The sequence below is a fragment of the Callospermophilus lateralis genome, chromosome 13, assembly GCF_048772815.1.
Source record: "Callospermophilus lateralis isolate mCalLat2 chromosome 13, mCalLat2.hap1, whole genome shotgun sequence".
Classification (NCBI taxonomy): Eukaryota; Metazoa; Chordata; class Mammalia; order Rodentia; family Sciuridae; genus Callospermophilus; species Callospermophilus lateralis.
In genome coordinates this window covers 104740582-104762992 of record NC_135317.1, presented here as the reverse complement: position 1 = coordinate 104762992, position 22411 = coordinate 104740582, and the positions used below count along the sequence as shown (strand labels likewise).

Sequence of the window (22411 nt, the reverse complement as noted above, 5' to 3'; positions counted from 1 at the left end):
TCTGCAGAGGACTCAAGAGACTGAGCAGGCAGCTGCTCTTATCTCATCTCCCATCCTGAACTCTTCATCAGTATCCAAGGGAGGGTCAGCCTTCTTAAACCTCTTCCCATGACCAGATGGAGCTCCACAATTTCAAAGCACACCGCACTCTCTAAGTTGCTGGTCAGCCATTCACGGAGAGCATACTTGTTGAATGCCTGCTATGAGCTTAGCTGGGTCCCAGGCAGAGGGATGAGAAATGAGTAAGGAGGCATCAGCTGTGACCCCAGTAGTGCCCTGCCTGCTGGATGTGATTCCAGTGTGACCTCTCCTGTCCTGTGGCAGGCCCCTGGTTTCTGCTCCTAGTGCCCTGCATCCTCTCCTACCCAGTGTTCTCACATTTCCCTCGCCTCTCTGGCCTATGTTGTTGCAACCCCGTCCTGGCCAGCCTCCGTGCAAATCTCATCACTTCCATGTTCAGAATTTCCCAGGACCTACAAAATGGTGTCCAAACCCTTGAGTGTGGCGCTGCGGTGCCTTCCACAGCCTGTGACCGCCCTCATCTTCTGCTATTCCTGTCGCCTGAAGTCCAGCAATCCTGGGCCAACAGCAGCTCACTCGGTCACACCCCCCTTGCTCGTTTGTACGTGGGCACACTTTTCTCCTTGCTTGCTGCACGCTCCTTGCCCCTTCTCTGGCTGGCAAAGATTTATCCTTCCCTTGACCCTCAGCATCTTCTCACTTTCTCTTAAAGTCGTTAGTTCTTATTCTTCTCCCAGTTGGATTTAGATGCTCCTTCCTGAGTCCTGGCTGCACTGAACCCAGCTCACTGTCACACGTACCTTCTCTGTCTCTTGGAATGTTCCAGGTGGAAACTCCGTCTGCTGGCCCCTGAGCCCCTAAGACCCTGTTAAAATGCTTGACATGTGGTAGGCACTTGCCAAAGTAGAAGCAATGGCGGAAGGGAGGCAGGTGGGGAGGAAGATGAGGGGGGACAGCAGGGATGGAAAGGGGTGGCAGCCAGAGATGAGATTCAATGGCTCTGCAATTCTGTCCTTTGCATCTCCAGTTTTACAAACTCATCACCTACAAGAGTTAGCTCGGCTCCTCACATTCAGACCTTCCTATGTTTCCAGAAATCTGAGCCCCGTTGGTGCCACAAAACCAGCCCAGGTGCATCCAGTTTGTTTATACATACTAAAGTTTCAAAGCAAAAATAAATAATAGTCATTGTTCTCTTAATCTCCCAGGGATTTACCTTACAGCTCTGGGGAGCACATTAGTCACTGTTTGGCCCTTTGGAACCGGGACTAGGGGCCTCGCTCAGCCCTCCCCCAGCCTTTTCTTCTTTTTTCCCCTCCCCTCCCCGTTCTCCTCTCATTCCTGCCATTCTCAGTCCTTCTCCACCAGGACTCCACACCATGAAGAATACAAAGAAAAAGGAATTTTTACTTTAAGAGCAATAACTCCTCCCCTTTTCTCAGTTTTTCCATCAAAAGACATTGTTAAAAGCCATCCCTTCCACATCTAGACACCTCTGGTCCTCCGGGAGGGAAGGAGGCTGATCAGGAGGTGAGGCCTCTTTCAGCCAGGCGCTCATTGTGCGGGAGGGGATCCGGCATGGAGGATTTTTGTGCAGGTTCACACCTAGTTCTGACCCCTTCATTTGTGAGCTCTAAACCTTGAAGGAGTAATTTTGAATTCAAGGTATCAAAGCTTCCTTTGCAATTGAGAGCACAGGATTGGTGATCCTCCTGCGTAACATTCACTGACGGCTATATTTTTGGCATACTGAATAACCAGGAGATGCCAGATTTCATATCTTATTATAGTAAAATGGGATGAATAATGAGCATCGCCTGTAAACGTGCCTCTGTGCCTTCTTGTGCTAAGGTGAGGATCCTGACACGCAAACCTTTTCACTGAGAAACCCTGTCAACCAACGCTCTTCTGAAGAAGTCCTTTCCAGACTCTGCTACAAGCGACCATGGCCAAGAGGGTGGCCATCATTGGAGCTGGCGTCAGTGGCTTGGCCGCCATTCGGTGCTGTCTGGAGGAGGGGCTGGAGCCCACCTGCTTTGAGAGGAGCAATGACATTGGAGGGCTGTGGAGGTTCTCGGTGAGTGGCACATCTCTGGGACACCAGAGGAAGGGGACGGGTTCCCAGCGCAGAACAAATCTGACTAGTTCTAATTCAGAGCCAGACAGCAGACCACAGAAGCTCCCGATCTGGAAAGTAAAAAATCTTACCTCTCCTGTCACACTAACATCTGACCACTCAAAACTACTTCAAAGCAGCAGGACTCATGACTTCTCCGCTCATCAGGCATCACCCGCCTTGGTGGGGTCTAGCCTTCCAGCATACAGAGGGTGCTGGTGCCAGCAATGGGATGAAAACACGCCACCTCCTTCCCAGGTCGCTGAAAGGCTTCTGTCAATCACTGCTCTTAAAGGCTAAGAATAAGGTAAAAAAAAAAAAAAAAAACATGAACAAATCTGAACTAAGACCAGAAGGCGTGAGTTCTAGTCTCAGCTCTTAGGTTTTCCTGGGCAAGTCGTTTTTTTTTTTTTCCTTTCTGGACCTTGAATACTCATTTGTTAAAAAAAGAAGTTGGAAGATAAGTTCCCTCTAACGAGCTTCCCATTTCTAACAGAATATGAGTCTATGATTAATTTACATCTATGATGAGCTACAAGTGATTATAAATGCTGATTATGTACGTGGCTATTGGTTATCTATTGATTCCAAACCCAGAGAGAAAAATGGTGGTCTTTGCTATTTGATCATTTATAGAAATGACATAGATGTCAAAAGCCAGGTTTGGAGAGGCTTCTAGCCTTTGTGTGCTGACTCTCCCATTGTGACTGGATGTGAATGGTTTGTGTTTGGCTTGAAGACATTAAACCCACATCCTTGGTCCTATAACCATCTTCCATTGTTAGTTAGTGTCCAACCTGCATCAACGGACTCCTTGGATAGAACTGATCAGTGCTAATTCAAAACACATTTGTATCCATCTCAAAAGGTGTGTGGCTTTTGTCTTTATTTATTTATTATTGTTGCTTTACATTTTTGTTTCCATTAAATCAAAAGGATTACACAAGGTCCCTAATTTTGTTTTCCATTACAGAATAATCAAGACTTAGTTTTTTTTTTTTTTCAAAAATCCCATTCTCTCACATTTGCATTTGCTTAATTTTCTTAAACTAAATCATGAAGTGGCTCTCTACCATCTCTTCAATAACGTCTAAATGCTGAAGGAGCCTCTCTTCTGGCAGGGTTTGCACCAGGAAGGAGATGTAAATGTGTGGCATGACCCCTCTACTAAAGGTCCCATCCACTGGAGGAAGCAAGCCATAATATAAGGCCACAGTTCTTTGGAAGCCAATGGGCAAAACTCATTTAACTGGCAAAACATTTATTGAAAGTCATTAGGTCCAGGGCTGGGGTTGTGGCTCAGGGATAGAGCGCTCCCCTAGCATGTGCAAGGCCCTGGGTTCGATCCTCAGCACCACATAAAAATAAGTAAATAAAATAAAGGTATTGTGTCCAACTACGACTGAAATAAATAAATAAATATATATATATATATATATATATATATATATATATATATATATATATATATATAAAGTCATTAGGTCCAAATACCCAAGTTGAATTGACGTGAGACTACGGCCACTTTGTGTGATATGGCAGACATTTTAACACATTAAATTACAGGTTGAAACCCGGGATCTCACCAGGAGTGTTACGGGGCAAAAACCCCAAAATGTAGGCATTTCAAAAGAGATTTGGCCCTAAGAATTTCCAATAAAAGATGATTGAACTTTATAACAACAAGATAACCCAGGTGATGACTGTCAACGGGCAAAGGGCTTGAGTTTTTAGAAGTGGACTAGGGAAATCTTAGTGGGTCCAAAGACAATTCCTGGGCCGTGAAGGATGTTCTCAGGCACAGGAAGTAAAGGACCACTGTGAGATGTGATTCCAGAAAGTGCCGTTCCTACTCAGTGACAGTCATCAGATGAGCCAGCCCCAGTACCCAGGGCATCAACAGCCCCTGAAAGGCCCAAAGAAGGCGTAAACTCCTGCATCCAGGGAAGAACCCACATGTTACTGCTGCCACCAGATCAGGAAGGTTATGGGGGCAGTAAGTGACATCAGTAAGATGCAGAATCAGACTTGTGTGACCCACTGTAAATGCAAAATCCTACTTAGAGGCCCAGCGAGGATGTGAACGCATTCAAATACCTGAAACTTTAGCACCCCATCCCTTCTTTCTTTTCTAAGGAAAGTTGTGTTGGCACAACATCCGATTCAACAGGGATTTTTTTTAATGTGTTATATAAGCTTTTATCCTGCAAACCTCACAGAAGGTGTGTGGAAAGACAGAAACCTGATAACTCAGAACTTTTCACTAGGTGCTTTTCTGAGAAATGGAAACCACGTGAGATGTAAACACTAGCAACCTGAATGTGAGAAAGTTTTAAGTTTCAGACACCCCACACAGGGTCTCAGGGCCTCAAAAGGTTTTATCGTTACTGCAATAAGACATTGCTCAACGTGCAATAGATTAGTGTCATTTTGATCGAAAAAAGAAAAACAATAGAACCGGACTATATGGACATTATTTCCCACTAATTAATTTATCCACTCAACCAATGTGTGCTAAGTACATTACGTGCAGGGTGTTGTCAGGCTATCGCTGCACCAGGGAACCTGTATCATAAAAGTAGAGAGAAAACTAGGGTTAAAATAGCAGAAGGGAAGACCTGGGTACAGCGTAATGGCAGCAGGTGGAGGTGGAGGAGACTCAGTACTGGTGAGAGGGGAGGGAAGCAAGCGCAAGGAGGCAGGACAGGTGGACAGAGATGGAGAATGGGGGAAAAGCAGGCCAGAGTGCTGGAGAGGCAGCCCCTGACCTTGCCCTGAGTACTTATGTCCTAGAGACGAGGAGGGAGGAACACAGATTCCGAGGCTGGCAGTGATAAGGTCCCGGCAGCGGCGTGGACCTCTGGTCCAGGACAAGGCGTCCCGGCAGAGGCAGAGGCAGCCTGTGCCTGCCCACTGGCTCAGGCCTCTCCACGTGTTGAAATAACGAGACGCGGGCCCTGGAGCATTGTGGTTATATAACATGTTTTCTTTTCCTCTGTTTGAAGGGCAAATTCCAAATGTTTTTTTCTCTGTGTTAAGATTGGCTGGGGTCAAGGGATAGGAACAGAGGGTCATTCAAGATGAAAATAATCCCAGACTTTTCACCTCTATTTCCCAGAGCAGAGTCCTGTAGTCCCCATCTCCAGCCCAGGGCTCCGCCCTCCTGCCTGTCCAGGGGCATCTGAGGAGCCTCGTCCCCCCTCTTCTCCCAGCCAAGGGCGGAAGACACTGTCTGAGAGCAAACAGGACGCACTCAGACCCGAGCCCTGGGCCAGGAGCCTTTGTGCCTTTTTCCCAACCTCTACAAAATTTCAAAGTGAGACTAAAAAGGTGAGAATCCCGAGGTTAGAAGGCCTGAGACACACAGCAACCACAGTGGAGGAAGCTTCTGTTTTCAACTTGAGAAGAAACAGGGGCAGGCCCCGGCCCCCAGAGACACCCGCCTCTCCCCTTTCCAGCAGTGCGTCTCCTCTCCCAGGGGTGAGCTGGGGTGGGAGAAGACAGACCCCAGGGGGAAGTCCCCCTCCTCCATTGCACAAGAGTCCCGCAAGCCTTGGAGGCTGCCAGCCTCCTAATGGGTTCTCAGGGCAGCACACCGCGTACACTTCTATCCTGTCCTTGCCACAGAGAGGAAATGTTTCTTTCCAGTCGAGCTTTAGAACGTCTCTCAACATGAAGCCACGTTTCAATGACACAATGGCTTTAAAATGAAGTACCAAGATTTGACATGTGTTCTAAGGCCTCTGGCTTCCCGTGCTTCTTTGGGGAAGAGGGAATACCAATAACTGGCGAGTTCAACACGTCTTCCAGGGCAGAGTCCACTGACTGTGGGGTTCTCAGACTGCGCTTCCTGGGCCAGCAACAGGAGCTGCTCCCGGAACGCCTTAGACGCACTTCCCCCAGGCCCTGCCTCAGGCGCACGGGATCTGAAACTCTGGTGGTGGGACCAGGAACGTGTTCTGAGGCACCAGTCCTCCCGGGGACCCAGCACATCAGAGCTGACGAGCCACCTCAGTATGGGGTTCTGGGGCCAGTGAAGTGCAAGCTGGATGTTCCGTGCAGCAACCAAACAGGCCAAAAGCCACAGCCCCCTTTGGATTGTTTTGATGTTGTTTCTTAACGTAAGCCTGAGATCAGAACCATGGTGGTGCAAGATCAGAAGAGGAAGAGACTCAGGGACTCCAAGAGCAGAGCTGACCTTAGGGCAATCGGGATAGGAAGGTTAACGTGGAAGACGGCCGGGTTCCGTGCCAGGCTCTGTGTGCAGGCTTCCACTCCACGTCTTACAGAGAACTTTTAACTTTTGCTTTTCTTTTTTTTTTTTTAAATATTTAAAAGGCTGTAGTCAATAAGAGGGGAATATTCTCAGGGGAACACCCTCCTTGGTCATCTCTTAAAGCCTTGTTGCTGTTCCTAGGAGCACGCAGAGGAAGGCAGAGCCAGCATTTACCGGTCCGTATTCACCAACTCTTCCAAAGAAATGATGTGCTTCCCAGACTTCCCGTACCCCGACGACTACCCCAACTACATGCACCACAGCAAGCTCCAGGAGTACCTCCGGGCCTTCGCTCACACCAAGAGCCTCCTAGGACACATACGGTTTGAGGTGGGTCCTTGGGACTCGCACGGCTGCTGTTCACGTGGGGTACAGGCTGGAGAAGGGGGCACCTGCCGTGGAAAGCAGAGCTGAGTGCTCGCAAACCTCTCCAACCAGTTGTTGGTTCAGATGATAAAATACTCACTGGGATTTTTGCTCCCAGGCTCATTCCCCACTGGTCTCCTAGAGCTTCCAAAACACCTTAGGAAATGCTGGAGGCTGTGATCCCATAAGACTGCGCTTCCCACCCGCAGGCTCTGATATTTGGGAAATAACCCAAACTGCTCTAGCCGGTATTTCAAATTCTGTGGGTTCAATGTCAATGAGCTGTGCCTCAGGGGAGTGTGGCTTGGGCTAGGAATTCTGACACTTTGAACAGGTACAACTTAGGGACTGACAGAGTCAGGGCCATCCTTCACCCCCTGGCTCACTGCATTTCTCCTTGAAGGGTCATAAAGGCTATGACATGAAGTGCTGTTTCTGTGATGAGGATGCTTTATGCTTATTTGAAACCCTTGGCCTCAATTACAACTGTTCAGTGCACACACAGAGAATGGGCAAAATAATCAGCAAAATTATGGGTTGGGGTCCTATTTACCTAAGAATTTACCTGGAGTAGTTCCAAACACACAGCTAAAATAAAACTTTCTAGTTGTCATTTCATTCCACTCATTTACTTGTTGCACTCATTCATTTCACTTATTTATGATATTCCAAATGCACGAGGTGCCTCACTTTAGACATTAATAAAGTTCCCAATGTGGGCTCTGCACTGTGCTGTATGTCGTGTGTCCAAAAGAACAGCCAGAGACTCAGCCCTCCATAAACTCGGATCAAAACAAATCCGTAAATGTGAACATTTAGAGTAAGTGACAACATAAGATTTAAGTGACAATTTAAATCAAAAGAGGAAAGTTTAAAAAGCTGCCTATAGTGCATAAAGAAAATAACACTATGGAGATCATAAAGCAAGAGTGTACTTTGGGGCTGGGCATGGGGGCTCACACTGGTCATCCCAGTGACTGGGGAGGCTGGGGCAGGAAGATCACAAGTTCAAGGCCAGCCCCAGCAACTAAGCAAGGCCCTAAGCAATTTAGTGAGACCCTGCCTCAAAATAAAAAATAAAAAAGTTTACTGGGAATGTGGCTCAGTGGTAAAGCACTTCTGGGTTCAACCCCAAGTACCAAAAAATAAGAAAGATACACTTTGAGGAAGGAACTTTTCTAAAAAAAATAAAATTTCAGTTGGTAGGTGTTGGGTAAGTGAGTGACATGACTAAAATTATGGAGGGGAAAAGTGACCCACTTATATAGAGAATAGTGAGCAAACCAAGTTGGCCAAGAGGAAGGTCAGATCAGTCAGGAGAGGTTTAGCCACATACATCAGTAAACCTGCATGTTCCGTGGCTTTAAAAACAATGAGGGTGACTGTGCAGCCATGTAAATCAAACCTGGGTTGGGCCCATCCCGAGAGGGGTGATGGCACCACAGCCATCAAGGTCTTTACCATTTTAGCATGAAGTTCTATCATCAAGGCAGCCTCACCATCCAAAACAGCTGCTGGAGCGAAAGTCATCACAACCACCTTCTAGGCAAGAAAAAAGAGGAGGGGATGAGGGGCAAAAGAATGTTCTCTAGCTGAATCAGCGCCCTTCACAGACTCCCTGGGAGAGTCTATCCAGCGCTGTCTGCTTACATTTCAGAGCCTGAGAAGTGTATCCCTTTGCTGGTTATTTGGTCACTCCAAACAGAATCAGGGTTCAGTTAGTAAGGGAGGAGGGGAATGGATAGTGGGGAAGCCACTAGCAAAGTGGGACTATTGGAAAATAAGACTAAAAAAGTAAATTGGAACAAAATTATGCAGACTTTTAATTCTGGCACTAGATGTGTAAAATGGATCCTAGATACTATGAAGTAACTGAAATAATTTTGAGCAGGAGACAGAATCAATGTGATCTTTAGAAAGACCATTGTGATGAGCAGGCCCGTGGCAATCAGAGGACGGAAGACAGGCCCCTTAGAGACCCTTGCGACAACCTGTGCACGGGGTTATCAGAACTGGACCCAAGGCCACGTTAGAGTCAGGAAAACCAAGAGAACAAGAGTGAGATTTGAGATAAGGGTTTGTTTGGCTTCAGAGGAGAATGAAGAAATACCACACAGAACACGCCCGTGGGTGAAGCCAGGTGGCTGGCAGGCTCATGTCATCTTCAAAGAAATGCAAACATGGGGACCAGTTTGGGAGAAAACGTAAGTAGATCATCATAAAAACAGGCCAGGTAGCCCTCCGGGATGGCAGGAAGGAGTCCACGGTGGTGCGCGTGAGCTCAGCCTGTGGGAGTTGCTCGTGTTTCCAAGGGAGAGCCTCTGCGTCCACGGGGACACACCATCTGTGCCACGCAGATGCCAGCCAGGGAGGGCAGGAAGCCATGTCAAGGGGTGGCAGTGAGCATCGCCTGGATTGTTCCAAGGCACCAGTCACAAAAGGCTCGATGTCATTTACCCCCAGTCAACTAATGAGGTGTCAGAAAGACAGAAATACCATGGGTGATGTTCCTTGTGCAACTTGAAGACTCACTGAAGATTTGCCTTGGCTCCTATTTTAATCTTTCCATACATTTCCCAATGGCCAGGAAAGCTCACAGAAATGATTTCTCCCACAGAAAGTACTGCCAGAAAGAAAGAAAAAAAAACATAAAAATTATAAATAAAAGGAACATTTCTGGTTTTCTTTAAGACTCTGGTTACCAGTGTCAAGAAATGTCCTGGTTTCCTAGTCACTGGCCAATGGACGGTTGTTACTGAGAAGGACGGGAAGCAGGAATCCACTGTTTTTGACGCTGTGATGATTTGCTCAGGACATCACGTGTACCCCAATCTGCCAACGGATTCTTTTCCTGGTAAGTATGAAAAAATATATGATAATCTGGGGCTCATATGCAAACATCAGGGTTGACAACAGATCTTTCAATAGATGGGACCTAATTGTTCTTAAGTTACCAGAGGTTTCAGAAGGAAAACCATTTCAGTCTGATGATAGGCTAAACATAATAGTAAATCGCCCTCTAAACCCCTGGGTTAGGAGAGTCAGAGATCTTCAAGTCAGAGGTCGGACAGACGCGAGCTCTTATTTCACACACAGTGACGACTCAATAGTTCTGATGACACAGGGGGTCTCTGAGTGGAGCACATTCAAAAAAGTACAGTCCAGCTAGCAAATGATTTAAAGAAAGGCACATTTTCTTATTTATAGGAAAATCCCTAAGACTCTACATTCATCTTCCTCCACAATTTGCAAATTGATTTTTGTAATCCCAGCGGTTTGGGAGTGTGTGTGTGTGCTTGTGGGGTGGGTATGGAGGCACACTCCTGGGCCGTCCCAAAGTGGCAAATGTCACAGCCTCTCTGCCCCCTCTACTACTCTTCTTTCCTTCTCACAGTGCCCTCAAAGATAGAGTCCCATTTCCAGGCAGGAGGTCCACAGGACAAAAAAGAGTGAGAGTTCATGAAGAATGGAAAACCCAACTGTGGACGTTAGTGGGCAGTAGATGCAGCGGTTAGCTGTGTGAGGTCAGAACTCCTATTCCTCCAGCGCCTGACCACTGAAGCTCTTTGTCCCAATTTCTTCACCTCTTACAATAGAGATATCAATGCTGACCATTCAGGGCTGCTATCCAGAGTCAGTTGTTAAAAACATGACAAGCCCTTAGCAGAGGGTCCAGCTCACAGTAAGCGCTGCATACGCATTAACTACTATTATATGATTGTCCAAACGGAAATTCTAACACCTTGAGATGTTAAGGCACCAGAGGTGATTATTTGTCAATAGTGTCAAGAACTAAATGGGAAGGCACGTCAGTTAGGGAATTTTTTAAATCAAGACTGATAATAGGCTTTTAAAAAAAAATAGTAGAAAACGGAGTCTTCACAATTTCCAAAAACCATTCAGACCCCTCCCCGTTGCACCTAGGCCTGGAGCAGTTACAAGGCAACTACCTCCACAGCCGCGATTACAAGGGCCCAGAATCCTTCAAGGGGAAGAGGGTCCTTGTGATTGGCCTGGGGAACTCGGGATCCGACATTGCGGTTGAGCTCAGTCGCCTGGCTGCACAGGTACGTGACCTAATGGGTTTGGGGAAGAACACACGCTAAATCAACAGCCTGGGCCCTGACCACGGTGTCCGCCATGTCACACCACCTGCTGAGGTGCCCTTTAAGTCAAAGAGGCCCTGACACATCTGCACGTGCAGAGAGGTAATGTGGCCCAGGCCGGGAAGAAAGTTCCTTCTGTTGAGACCTGAGGTGAGTGTCCAGGCATGATTACATGAGTAAGTGTGTCTATGTAGGTTTTTGTGTTCATTTTATGTTCTGATAGCCTCCCCGTCAATCGGTTCCTAATCAGGCCCTATCTGTATTTGTGTCACACTATTTCCCAGCACCTGCCACGAGAAAGGTACTGCATCTGTTCTGAAGTTCTGGAACCGGCACACGGTTTGGTTTTGGGGACCGCTTGTTCCTTTGACAGCCAGTGTTCAGTAAATACTGGGTCCTTATTATGGGGCCCAAACTCTGTTATGCTAAAAAGACAGGCGCAGTTAGAGCAGTTCCTGACTTCAAGGCCAGGAGAGGGGTGGACAGGGCATGAGACACGCGTGGACCATCATGAAAGGCATCATCAAGCTGAGTCTCCCAGTGGGACGAGTGTGGCCACAGCCGCACCATGAAAGGCACCTACCCCCAGGCCGAGCTGGATGGGACCAGCTGACCCACGCTTGACCTGGCCCTGAAGAAACCCAGTGTATTTTTAAGGAGACAAGTACTCAATAAATAAACTCGTAAACGGATGTAAATAAAATCTAAAGTGTTTTAAAGCTAAAAATCCCCTCAAGTTGTCACAGGGAGGCTAAAACAGACCAGAAGCCAGACTTGCCTTTGTTAGAAAGCCCAGGACTCCTGGGCGGGTGCACGGGGAGGACTGGGGAAGGACACCGGGCACAGAGAACAGAATTACTCCGTGGTGTCTCCGTGGCCTCGTTTCATGTAGAGATTCAGCTGCACCTTTCCCTTCAGCCCGCCTCCTTCTGCCACCCACCCTCCTGAGGCTCACAGACCCCCGTCTTGGTCTATGAGTAGGTAAGAGTAAACCTGCCCAGCTGAATACTTCTTGTTCCAAGAGGCAGGTTCTCATTCTGTCAACACTGTCACCAGCCCTCTGGGGTAGGGAGAAGGGATCCTGCCTCCACCTACTTTCAATTATGGACTTTTTCGTCCAGACCCTCACCTTTGAAAGGTTTTAGTCAGTTTCATTTTGGTTTGGTTTGGGTATTTTTGTTTGTTTGTTGTTTGTGGTTTCCTTCTGTGACCAGAAGACCTGACCAGAACAATTTTAGAGGAGGACAAGTTTATTTGGTGCTCATAGTTTCAGAGGTCTCAGTCCATAAGGAGCCAATTCTGGCGCTCTTGGCCTAAGGTGAGGTACAACCTCATGGTGGATGGTGTGGTGGAGGAAAGCAGCTCAGGATATGACAACCTGGCAGCCGAGAGAGCTCCCCTCACCACAATCAAAATATCAACCCCAGGGGCACACCCCCATGGCCCCCCTCCACCAGCCACATCCTACCTGCTGAGTTACCATCCAGTTAATCCCTACCCGTGGATTTATGCCCTGATTAGGTTAAGGCTCTCATAACCTGAACATTTCACCTCTGAAATTTCTTGCATTGTCTCCCACATGAGCTTTGGGGAGAAACCTAATTTCTAAACCATAACAGAAGGTGTTCCTATCTAAATATTGAGGAACATATGTTGAAGTGTCCAGAGAAATCGAGTCATATTTGCTTATTTCTTACAAAGTGATACTGAAATCTGTGTTGCCTTTCCCTTCCAGGTCATTATCAGCACCAGAAGTGGTTCCTGGGTCATGAGCCGGGTTTGGGATGACGGCTACCCTTGGGACATGGTGTATGTTACCCGCTTTGCCTCCTTTCTCCGGAATATCCTTCCATCATTTGTCTCTGACTGGTTATACGTCAAGAAGATGAACATGTGGTTTAAGCATGAGAACTATGGCCTGGTGCCCTTAAATCGGTACTACAAGTAGTATATATTTTATCTTTCAAAAAGCAGGGCACTAGTTAACCGGGTTCTTTCTCTCTCAACCCCACTGTCATTGTCTCATTGAGTCGGGTGGGGTTAAATTAAAAACTGCACAGATGACACAAAAGACTGGATGATCATGTATGGGTTGGAAACCTTGTTGAGACCAGTCGGGAGAAATGTATGCAGATGAATCCGAATGGGCGTGGACCAGGCAGCTAAGTCGTCCTGAAGAGCAGGATTCAGAGTAGCTACAAGCCATAGCATAGGGCGTGGAGGGCAGAACAAACTCTTTTTTAAGACTATCTTGTCCATGCTTATGGGTGAATGAGGTTATCAATAACATCTGCTTCCCAAGACTCTTGTCATGTTCCATAGGATAAGAAAGATAAAAATGATTTTGTAAGCCACAGAGCATTACAAATATCGGCTCGTAGCCTCAAGGATTCTGATGTGCTTCTAAGGCACATTTAACAGAATAGTGTCAATCAACATGTCTCTACCAGTAGGAAATCTCAGAGCAAAAGTGGATGCTTCCTCCATCTCTGGCAACTGCACAGTTTTTTTGTTTTGTTTTGTTTTATGGGTTGTTCAAAACATTGCAAAGCTCTTGACATATCATATTTCATACATTTGATTCAAGTGGGTTATGAACTCCCATTTTTACCCCGTATACAGATGCAACTGCACAGTTTTGCGAGGCAGTCAGGAGACAGGGCACCTATAAAGCAATGAAGGTCCATAGTGCCGATGTGACCTGTAAAATTACTAAGTTGTTCATTTATTTACTTCTTCTGGAGAAAAAGCCCGATACTCACTAATGAGGAAGGCGTTCTGGTTAGAAAGATCAGTATGGGGTGGGGGGTACTTTAAAGTGTTTAAGAAAAGAAAGGCTTCACTAAGAAATTTCACCTGCTGGCCATGTGGGCTAAAAAGTTCCACTGCATGTAGAGACACCAGTTAAGGAAAAATGAGGAGGAACTGTAAATCAAGCAACAGGTTTAGGAATGAAACCCTGATCCAAAGTATTTATCCTACCCAGTCTCACTGACTGCTATATCCCTCATGAAAAATTAATGTTGACTTTACACCTTTAAAATAGATATGTTTAACACAAAAGGCATTCCAAAGCTTGAGCTTGTTAATATATTTTGTCCTATAAAAGTAACTGCAAACTATATTTTGGCTTCTCCATTTAGACAGTTAATACTCAGTTTTGGAAATCCACTCATTCTGAGAACAAAGCTCCCTCCCAGAAAAGGTTCCAGGTACCCTTATCACTCCGCCTTTGCTTGAGGTGAAGAAGAACAGAATCAAAAACAGGCTTTGCTGTGACTTCCTTTCTTTTTTTTTTCTTTTTCTTTCTTTCTTTCTTTTTTTTTTTTTTGTGTGTGTGTGTAAGGCAAAAAGAGGTTACAGAGTTACAGAGGTGGAAAACTGTGGAAATACATAAAGATAAATTTTAACATTTAAACAGTTTCTTGGTATATGAGATACTTACAGGAAATTCCAAAAACTCCCTGAAGGAAACTTAAGTCAACATGAAATATGTTGTCATAAAAAATATCATTCCTAGAATTTTGGCAACCAAAGCACAGTATCTAAGTTGCTATTTTTTATTTTGTGACCAGAGCTGATGGAAGAAAACCAAACATGGCAATAAAACACTATGAATCTTTAAAATCTTCCCTACACAAGACCTTAAAATTGGAATGATAATTCACTTACGATAATTGTGCAGGCATGTGCAGGGAACAGTTCAAAGTGCTCTCTAGATAATTGTTCATTTAGTTCTCACAAGAACCCTATGAAGAAGATACTAGGATTCTCCCCTTTGTACACATAAGGAAACAAAGAGAAGCAACAGCCAGAAAGAGTCGGAGCAGTCACGCACTTGGGCCATGTGGTTTCGGTGTCTACACTCTTAAGCATTTTATTATGTCTAGAAGTGGTTTTATTCTACCTATCTGGTGAATCGCCAAGTCGTAAAAGCACCCATAAGAGAAGGCTCAAATTTCAAGGGTCAAAAAAGGAAGCTCCAACAACATCTTAAGAATTGTCACAGATGTAGGAAAGGAATTTTCCAAGAGAAGAGACTTCTGTGACCTTCATGCTAATGGTTAGCGGATCCAATTTGGTAACAGTTCTGTAAGCAGCTGCAGATATTTCTTGGAAATGAGGTATTTTTAAACATTTTTTTCCACATTTTTTATTGGTGCATCATAGTTGTATGTGTTGATGGGATTAATTGTGACGTATTCATACATGCACACAATATAACACTAGAATTTGGCCAATATCACTCTCCAACATTTAAAAACAGTTCTCTAGGTGGCTAGCTTGAGCTGAGAATCATAGCTCTCACAGGCAATGGTCTTGAAGTTATTGAGCATATCTAATATACATTAAATTTGTAATAAAAATGTGTCAAATGAATGCATATCAGATCTCTTTTCTACTGGTTATAAGGAATTTTTCATGCCTTATATTCATTTAAAGATGTCACAGTGGCTTTATTAAACAGTAACAGGTAACTATTCACAAAATCACTAATCAACCACGAATCATAAAGCTAGTGACTGGACCATCACACACTTTTCTTTGTGTTTTCTTTCCTTAGTGCAGACATACATGCTTTAAACTTGACTTCAGCTGTTGCTTGGAAAGGGGTGTTTCACAGCAAGGCTGTTTGCCTCTCGTTTCTGCAGTCCCCTGAGGAAAGAGCCTGTGTTCAATGATGAGCTCCCGTCCCGCATCCTGTGTGGCACCGTGTCCATAAAGCCTGGGGTGAAGAAGTTCACAGAGACCTCTGCTGTGTTTGAGGATGGGACAGTGTTTGAGGCCATCGACTCCGTCATCTTCGCCACAGGCTACGGTTATGCCTACCCCTTCCTTGATGACTCCATCATCAAAAGCAGGAACAACGAGGTCACCTTGTACAAAGGCATCTTCCCCCCGCAGCTCGAGAAGCCCACCTTGGCTGTGATTGGCCTTGTCCAGTCCCTGGGGGCTGCCATCCCCACAGCTGACCTGCAGGCCCGCTGGGCTGCGAAAGTGTTTGCAAGTAGGTGGGCCATCTGTACTTCATTCTTTTAGTCAATGAGCATTTATGGAGCACCTCCTGTATGCCAAGTACTGTGCTAGAAATCCAAAGGGGTAAGATAAACAGATGCTCCTTGACTTCACAGAATTTCATATGGGACGTGGGGGGATGCCACAACAGGGGAAGCTGTGGGGTCTTCTGGGGAGGGAAGCTGGCCAGTGACTCCATGGAACAGCATGAGGAAAGACACCAAGGTGAAGAATGACACTGCATGTGTGAGGAAGCAGAAGCATTTGGTGTAAGGGAATATAACGCAGAGGAGGGGAGTAGCAAGGGATGAAGGGAGGTGCTAGATCACCAGGGGCAAGAAAGGCTATAAGAAGCAGCTTGACCTTCTCACAGGGAACTGAGCAGCCTTTGCAAGGGTTCACGTAAGAGAGGACAGCATGGGTCAGTGCAATGACAGATGCGTTGCAAAGGCGAGGAGGGCCTGGTGGGCACTGGGACACGCTGGAGAGCTGGTGAATATCAGCTGGTGTCACAATCACAGTATCACTCTGACTCTGTGACAGTCTCCCCCCCCCCATTCCCTGACTCTAGACCCCAGGAGTTCCAGGGGCTGCAAGAATTCTTGTGTGAGGAGATCAAGAATATGAGAATTACATGGAGAAAGTCACAAATATATGGATTTAATTACTCCAGTGACTTGATTATCATTAATATTGAACATGTCCTTTTATTCAAGGATTCAAGAATCTTGGTCAATGTAAATACAACCTGCCTAACAATGTTCATAAAAACTTACAAGGAGGGGCTGGGGATGTGGCTCAAGCGGTAGCGCGCTCGCCTGGCATGCGTGCGGCCGGGGTTTGATCCCCAGCACCACATACAAACAAAGATGTTGTGTCTGCCAAGAACTAAAAAATAAATATTAAAAATTCTCTCTCTCTCTCTCTCTCTCTCTCTCTCTCTCTCTCTCTCTCTTTCTCTTTCTAAAAAAAACTTACAAGGAATTAAGAAACTATTGCAATTATAGTTTGTTTGTACATTTATGCTTTCTAAAAATATTGTGAATACATACATTCCTATTTCAAATGCACCATGAGGGATGATTATTTAAATGAATGCTGCTGTGAAATCTCTTCTATAGGTCTTCCTCTGTAAAATCCTTCTATTGTCCCTGTCTCTTGAAAGGCACAGCAGTGCCCAAAGCCTGGGGTTTTATGGGAAGACAGGATATAGGTAAAAACCTAGGAAATCTGCTTGAAACAAAAGGTGTCATTTTATTCATTTATCAAATATTTATTGAAAACCTACTGTGTGTCAGGCTCTGTCTTGTACTTAGGACACAACATCAGAGAGAGAAGACCCAGATTCTGACCCCTTTCCTTTCTAGTGGAGCATACAGTAAATGATGGCTATAGAGTGCCACTAGGCAGAGGTAAGGTGCTCACAATGCCCTGGGCGTGCTCCTGTCTGCAAATGTCGGACTGACTTTCCTCTGCTGTTACAAATGAGCTACAGTCATCAGTCAGAAGAAGGCTCCATAGAGGTAGTAAAATTTGCAAAAACCTAAAATTCACCTGCTTTCCCTTAAAACATCCTCTGTGGCTGCGGGCTTACGTTGAAGCCCACACTTCCTCCCACTGTCTTGTTTAGCTACCATGAGCCTTAGAATGAATGGTTTTAGCACTTTGTTTCTTTTCTTGGTTTTATTCCCTGAGCTTCAGGGGTCTTGTTTAGGAAGTTGGTGCCAACCCCAATATGATGGGGCGCCCTGTGTTTTCTCACAGCAGTTGCAAGGTTTCTGGCCCAAGTCCTAAGTCTTTGACCCACTTGGGTTTGACTTCTGTGCAGGGTGAGAGAGAGCTATCTCATTTCACTCTTCCACATAGGAATGATCAGTTTTCCCAGCACCATTTGTTAAAAAGGTTCTCCAACACATATTTTGGGCACCTTTGTCAGATGGCTGTAAGTATGCGGTTTGTCTTCTATTCTGTTCCATTTGGTCTTCATGCCATTTTGATGCCAATACCATGCTGGTTTTGCACTACACCTCTGTAGCATAATTTGAGATCAGGTATTGTGATGCCTTGTGATCATTTTTCTTGCCCAGAACTGCTTTGGCTGTTCTGGGTCTCTGATTTTTCCAAGGGAATTTAAGGACCTGCTTTTTCTAGTTGTGTGAAGAATATCATTAGTATTTTGATGTGGATTGCACTGAATCTCTATATTGCTTTTGGTAGTATGGCCATTTTGACAATATTAATTGTGTCCATCCAAGAACATGGGAGGTCTTTCCATCTTCGAAGGTCTTCTTCAATTTCTTGTTTCTGTGTTCTGTAAGTTTCATCACAGAGATCTTTCACCTCCTTGGTTAGATATTAATTCTCAAGTACTTTTTTAGGTTATTGTGAATGAGATGGGTTTTCTGATCTCTCTTCAGCAGAATCACTGTTGGAGTATAGAAAAGCCTTTGATTTATGGGTGTTGAGCTTTTATCTGATTATTTTGCTGAATTCATTTATCAGCTCTTGAAGTCTTCTGGTGAAGTTTTTGGGGTCTTCCAGAAATAAGCTCAGTTAATCAGCAAACAAAAATAGTTTAACTTCTTTTTTTCCTTCTTGTATCCCGTTAATTTTCTTCTTTTGCCTGATTTCTCTGGCTATTGAATAGAAGTGGTGAGAGTTGATAGCCTTGTCTTATTCCTGATTTAGAGGAAATGTTATCAGTTGTTCTGCATTCAGTATGACATTGGCTTTGAGTTCATCACAAATGGCCTTCACATGCTGAGGTAAGTTTCTTCTATCCCTAGCTTCTCCAGCATTTTTAACATGAATGGGTGCTGGATTTAACCAAAGGCCTTTTCTGTATCTAAGGAGATGATCACGTGATTCTTGTCCTTAATTCCATATAAATGGTGAATTACATTGATTTGCTTATGCTGAAACCCACTTGATCGTGGTGTATTATTTTCTTGATGTGCTTTTGAATGCAGTTTAGCAGATTGTTCCTTGGGAAAACTTTTAATAAGAGGATACAAACAGGAAATCTGAAGAAACCCAAAGCTATTACATGCATGAGATGCCCCTGAGGTATGTTGAGGACCAGGCCCTCCATGACCTTGTGGGAATGGGAGACTGGATGATTTGAAGCTCCAAGCATCTCTGCCATCACTGTCTCCCCCCAGGGCTGCTTTGCCATTCCCTGAGAAAGTTCATAACTTCTCGGGTCTTTGTGAATCCTTAGTCTGCTAAAGGCACCAAAAACAGCTCTTCTTAACATAAACGTTTCATAAGTACTGGATGAATTCCCTCATGTGTCACTGCATACTTCTGATTTCTTTGTCTTTTCAATATTTTTCTCTTCATTTCTTTTTCAGACTCATGTACCCTACCAACCGTAAATGAAATGATGGATGACATCGATGAGAAAATGGGGAAGAAACTAAAGTGGTGAGTGCTGGCCCTTGCTAATGACAAAGGCCAGACAAAGGCCAAAGGTCCCAAAGTTGCCTCTGCACATAGCAAAGCACCATCAGTCTGTAATTTGTCACCGGTCAGAGTTCATGTTTTTTTAATACCTTCTATAATCAACTGTATTAGATGGGTAATCAGTCACTAACTCTGGAACAAAGATTCTCTGATAAGAACAATATTGCTCTCCAGGGAACATTTGGTAAAATCTGGTCATTGCGAGCAGGGAGGGCTTACTACTGGCCTTTTACAGTTAGAGTCTGAGATGCTGCTGACCATCCTATAATGTCGGGCACAATCCACCAACCAAAGGAACATCCAGCTCAAATCAGAATAGTGCTGGTGCTGCTGCTGAGAAATGACTCCCCAGTGTTCCCCAAACGCTCCTACTCCATCAGCCCCGTGTGCCAGCAAGTTAGCTAGTTGGAAATTGTGCAGTGGCTTCTAGTTTGCTGTAATAAGAAAGCCGAGTAACATCTTGGGTTGAACTTCCCTGTCCTAGTGTTCAGATTCATCCAAATGTGTTTTCAAGCATAATATCAATGAGAACTGTAGAAAGTCCTGTAAATGCCTAGACGTCAGATACTCAAGTGGACTTTTCATGTTCATTACTTCTGTAACAGAAGACATTTTTCAAATGATGTATCAAAAATCTGTTGAAAGGATAATTAGGTAAGGGGCACATAGACAGCTGTGTGGGAAGTTTCTTCCTCTTTCAAGCCTCTGATACGTTAGTCCTCTAATGCCCCAAAGTGGGTGCCTGCTCAGGGCCGAGAGAAGAAATGGGATCCTCAGAGTGAACACAACCTCCCACGTGACCTCATGAGGTTCTCCTAGGAGTCACGGAGGCAGGCGATCAGTGTGCTACGATTCCTGCAGCTTGATATCCTTTCCTTTAGAGGCCAACACGAACAAAGAGGAAGGAAAAGAGGCCTAAATGTCAATCTTATTACTTAAATGACCAACTACTCTTCCGGTTTCCTTAAGGATGAGGCCACACTCCAACTAAAAGTATGAAACAATGTACATTAATAAATGACAGCAATATTAAACTGTTCACAGGCCAATATAAAAATCAAACATTGGGGCAGATTCTCTGCAATATTGTATGAAGAATAATTGTGTTAAAGAGTAACCTCAGTCGGGCTGGGGGCATAGCTCTGTGGTAGAACGCTGGCCTGGTTACGTATATTCAATCCCCATACTGCAATCCACGGTGAACTAAGTTCATCATCCACCTTGAACCAGGGGGTCAGTTTGTTCCAGGCCATGTGGTCAGAGATAAAAGAAAACTATATCAAACTCAGATAGAGATTAGGGAGAGAAATGAAAGAAAAAAACTCACTTATCCAAAAATAAAAAATAAAAAAATAACTTCAAATTGGTAGGAAAAGATTGGGCGGAGGGGCATAACTAGAGGTGCTGGCCAAAATGTTATTATTCTGAGAAAAAAAAAATAAAAGACTCGTGCTTCTGTCGGCAGCTGTGACTCCTACTCAGGCATGTTCTTTTCCCTCCTCAGGTTTGGCCAGAGCCACACTTTGCAGACAGATTATATCACATACATGGACGAGCTGGGCTCCTTCATAGGGGCCAAGCCTAACATTCCGTGGCTCTTCCTGACCGACCCCCTGCTGGCCCTCGAGGTCTTCTTTGGCCCCTGCAGTCCCTACCAATTTCGACTGATGGGACCAGGGAAGTGGGAGGGGGCCAGAAATGCCGTCCTGACCCAGTGGGACCGGACACTGAGGCCGACCAGGACAAGAGCCGTCGGCCAAGCTCAGCAGCCCCACCGCTTCTACAATTTGCTTAAAATGCTTTCATTCCCGCTGCTCCTTCTGGCTGTTTGGCTCACATTTTATTCACCATAAGGCCTTCTGGGTCTCAGAGTTCAGCCCAGGATTCGAATCCCCAAATAAGACCCTGAGACACACAATCACCAGGTAGCCCCTCCTTCCCTCCCTACAGATTTGAACCAAAGTGGAAATAAAACAGGAAATACCCAGCTGCTCTGTTTCTGAGGAGAATCTAGTCTTTAAAAGGCTTGTCACATGCTGAACTGAAGTGTAGGGGTGTTTGAGATGAGGAGGAGGAGGAGAAGTTGATTGGTATAAACAGATTTTCCCACTGGAGGAAGTGTAGTGAGCTTTGTAAAAGTATTTTATCCTGTCACATAGCATATCAACCAGTGACTTTTCGACAATAATTAGTGTTTGACAATAAATCAATAGAAAGGTTTATAACAATATAACAACTTAGACAAAGTGGATAAGAAATTGCTTGAAAGAGGACTGGCAGTGTGGCCCAGTGGCAGAGCGATTGCCTCACATGCACACGGCCCTGGGTTCCATCCCCAGTGCTGCAAAGCAAAAAGAAAACCCACTGGGAGTTCCACTAGGAAAATCCACTGAACGTGTAAGAAGCAACACTGCCAATCAGACGCAAACTCTACCAGAGAATTAAAGAACACATCACTCTCCTGCTCATTGATGAGAGCATCATCCCCTGATACCAAAGCAAGACAGACATTACAAAAAAACTAAAATGCAGATCAATATGATCAATATTCCTCTTAAATATATACACACAAATTCTTTTTTTTAAAGAGAGAGGTGAGAGACAGAGAGAGAGAGAGAGAGAGAGAGAGAGAGAGAGAGAATTTTTAATATTTATTTTTTTTAGTTTTCGGTGGACACAACATCTTTGTTTGTATGTGGTGCTGAGGATCCAACCCAGGCCGCACGCATGCCAGGTGAGCGCGCTACCGCTTGAGCCACATCCCCAGCCCCCACACACAAATTCTTAATAAATACAACATATAATCCAGTACACAGAATGGGTAATATATCATGACATGTAGGATTTATTTCAGGAATGCAATGTTGGTTTAACAATCAGTGCAACTCACCATATTAATGAACTAAAAGTGAAAAACCATATATGATCATCCTGATAGATGCAGAAAAACATCTGACAAAAGCTAACATCCACTCCTGATGAAATAAGAAGAAGAAGAAATATCCTAACTTGATAAAGCGTGTCTGAGAAGAACCTACAGCTAGT

At 45.0% G+C, this 22411-nt stretch overlaps 1 protein-coding gene across 3 annotated transcripts; it reads left to right on the top strand.

The window, feature by feature from the left end:
• Positions 1 to 1966: 1966 nt before the first annotated feature.
• On the top strand, positions 1967 to 21357 carry LOC143379041 (putative dimethylaniline monooxygenase [N-oxide-forming] 6). 3 transcript variants are annotated; one of them, XM_076831350.2, is made up of 8 exons: positions 1967 to 2098; positions 6555 to 6743; positions 9471 to 9633; positions 10704 to 10846; positions 12621 to 12820; positions 15538 to 15893; positions 19255 to 19327; positions 20871 to 21357. In XM_076831350.2, exons 1-8 carry the CDS (start codon positions 1967 to 1969, stop codon positions 21217 to 21219), a joined length of 1605 nt encoding a protein of 534 aa, XP_076687465.2. In that variant the 3' UTR covers positions 21220 to 21357. The 3 variants fall into 3 exon arrangements, with proteins under 3 accessions (XP_076687465.2, XP_076687467.2, XP_076687466.2); XM_076831352.2 differs by lacking the exon at positions 1967 to 2098 and adding an exon at positions 5371 to 5467; XM_076831351.2 differs by lacking the exon at positions 1967 to 2098 and adding an exon at positions 5726 to 6258.
• The last annotated feature ends 1054 nt before the right edge of the window (positions 21358 to 22411 follow it).

Excerpts from the sequence above, each read along its gene's own strand:
- LOC143379041 (XM_076831350.2), top strand. The coding sequence starts at position 1,967 with ATGGCCAAGAGGGTGGCCATCATTGGAGCTGGCGTCAGTGGCTTGGCC. Across the intron at positions 12,821-15,537 it reads GGCCTGGTGCCCTTAAATCG|TCCCCTGAGGAAAGAGCCTG; the intron begins GTACTACAAGTA and ends TCGTTTCTGCAG. Across the intron at positions 15,894-19,254 it reads GGCTGCGAAAGTGTTTGCAA|ACTCATGTACCCTACCAACC; the intron begins GTAGGTGGGCCA and ends TTTCTTTTTCAG.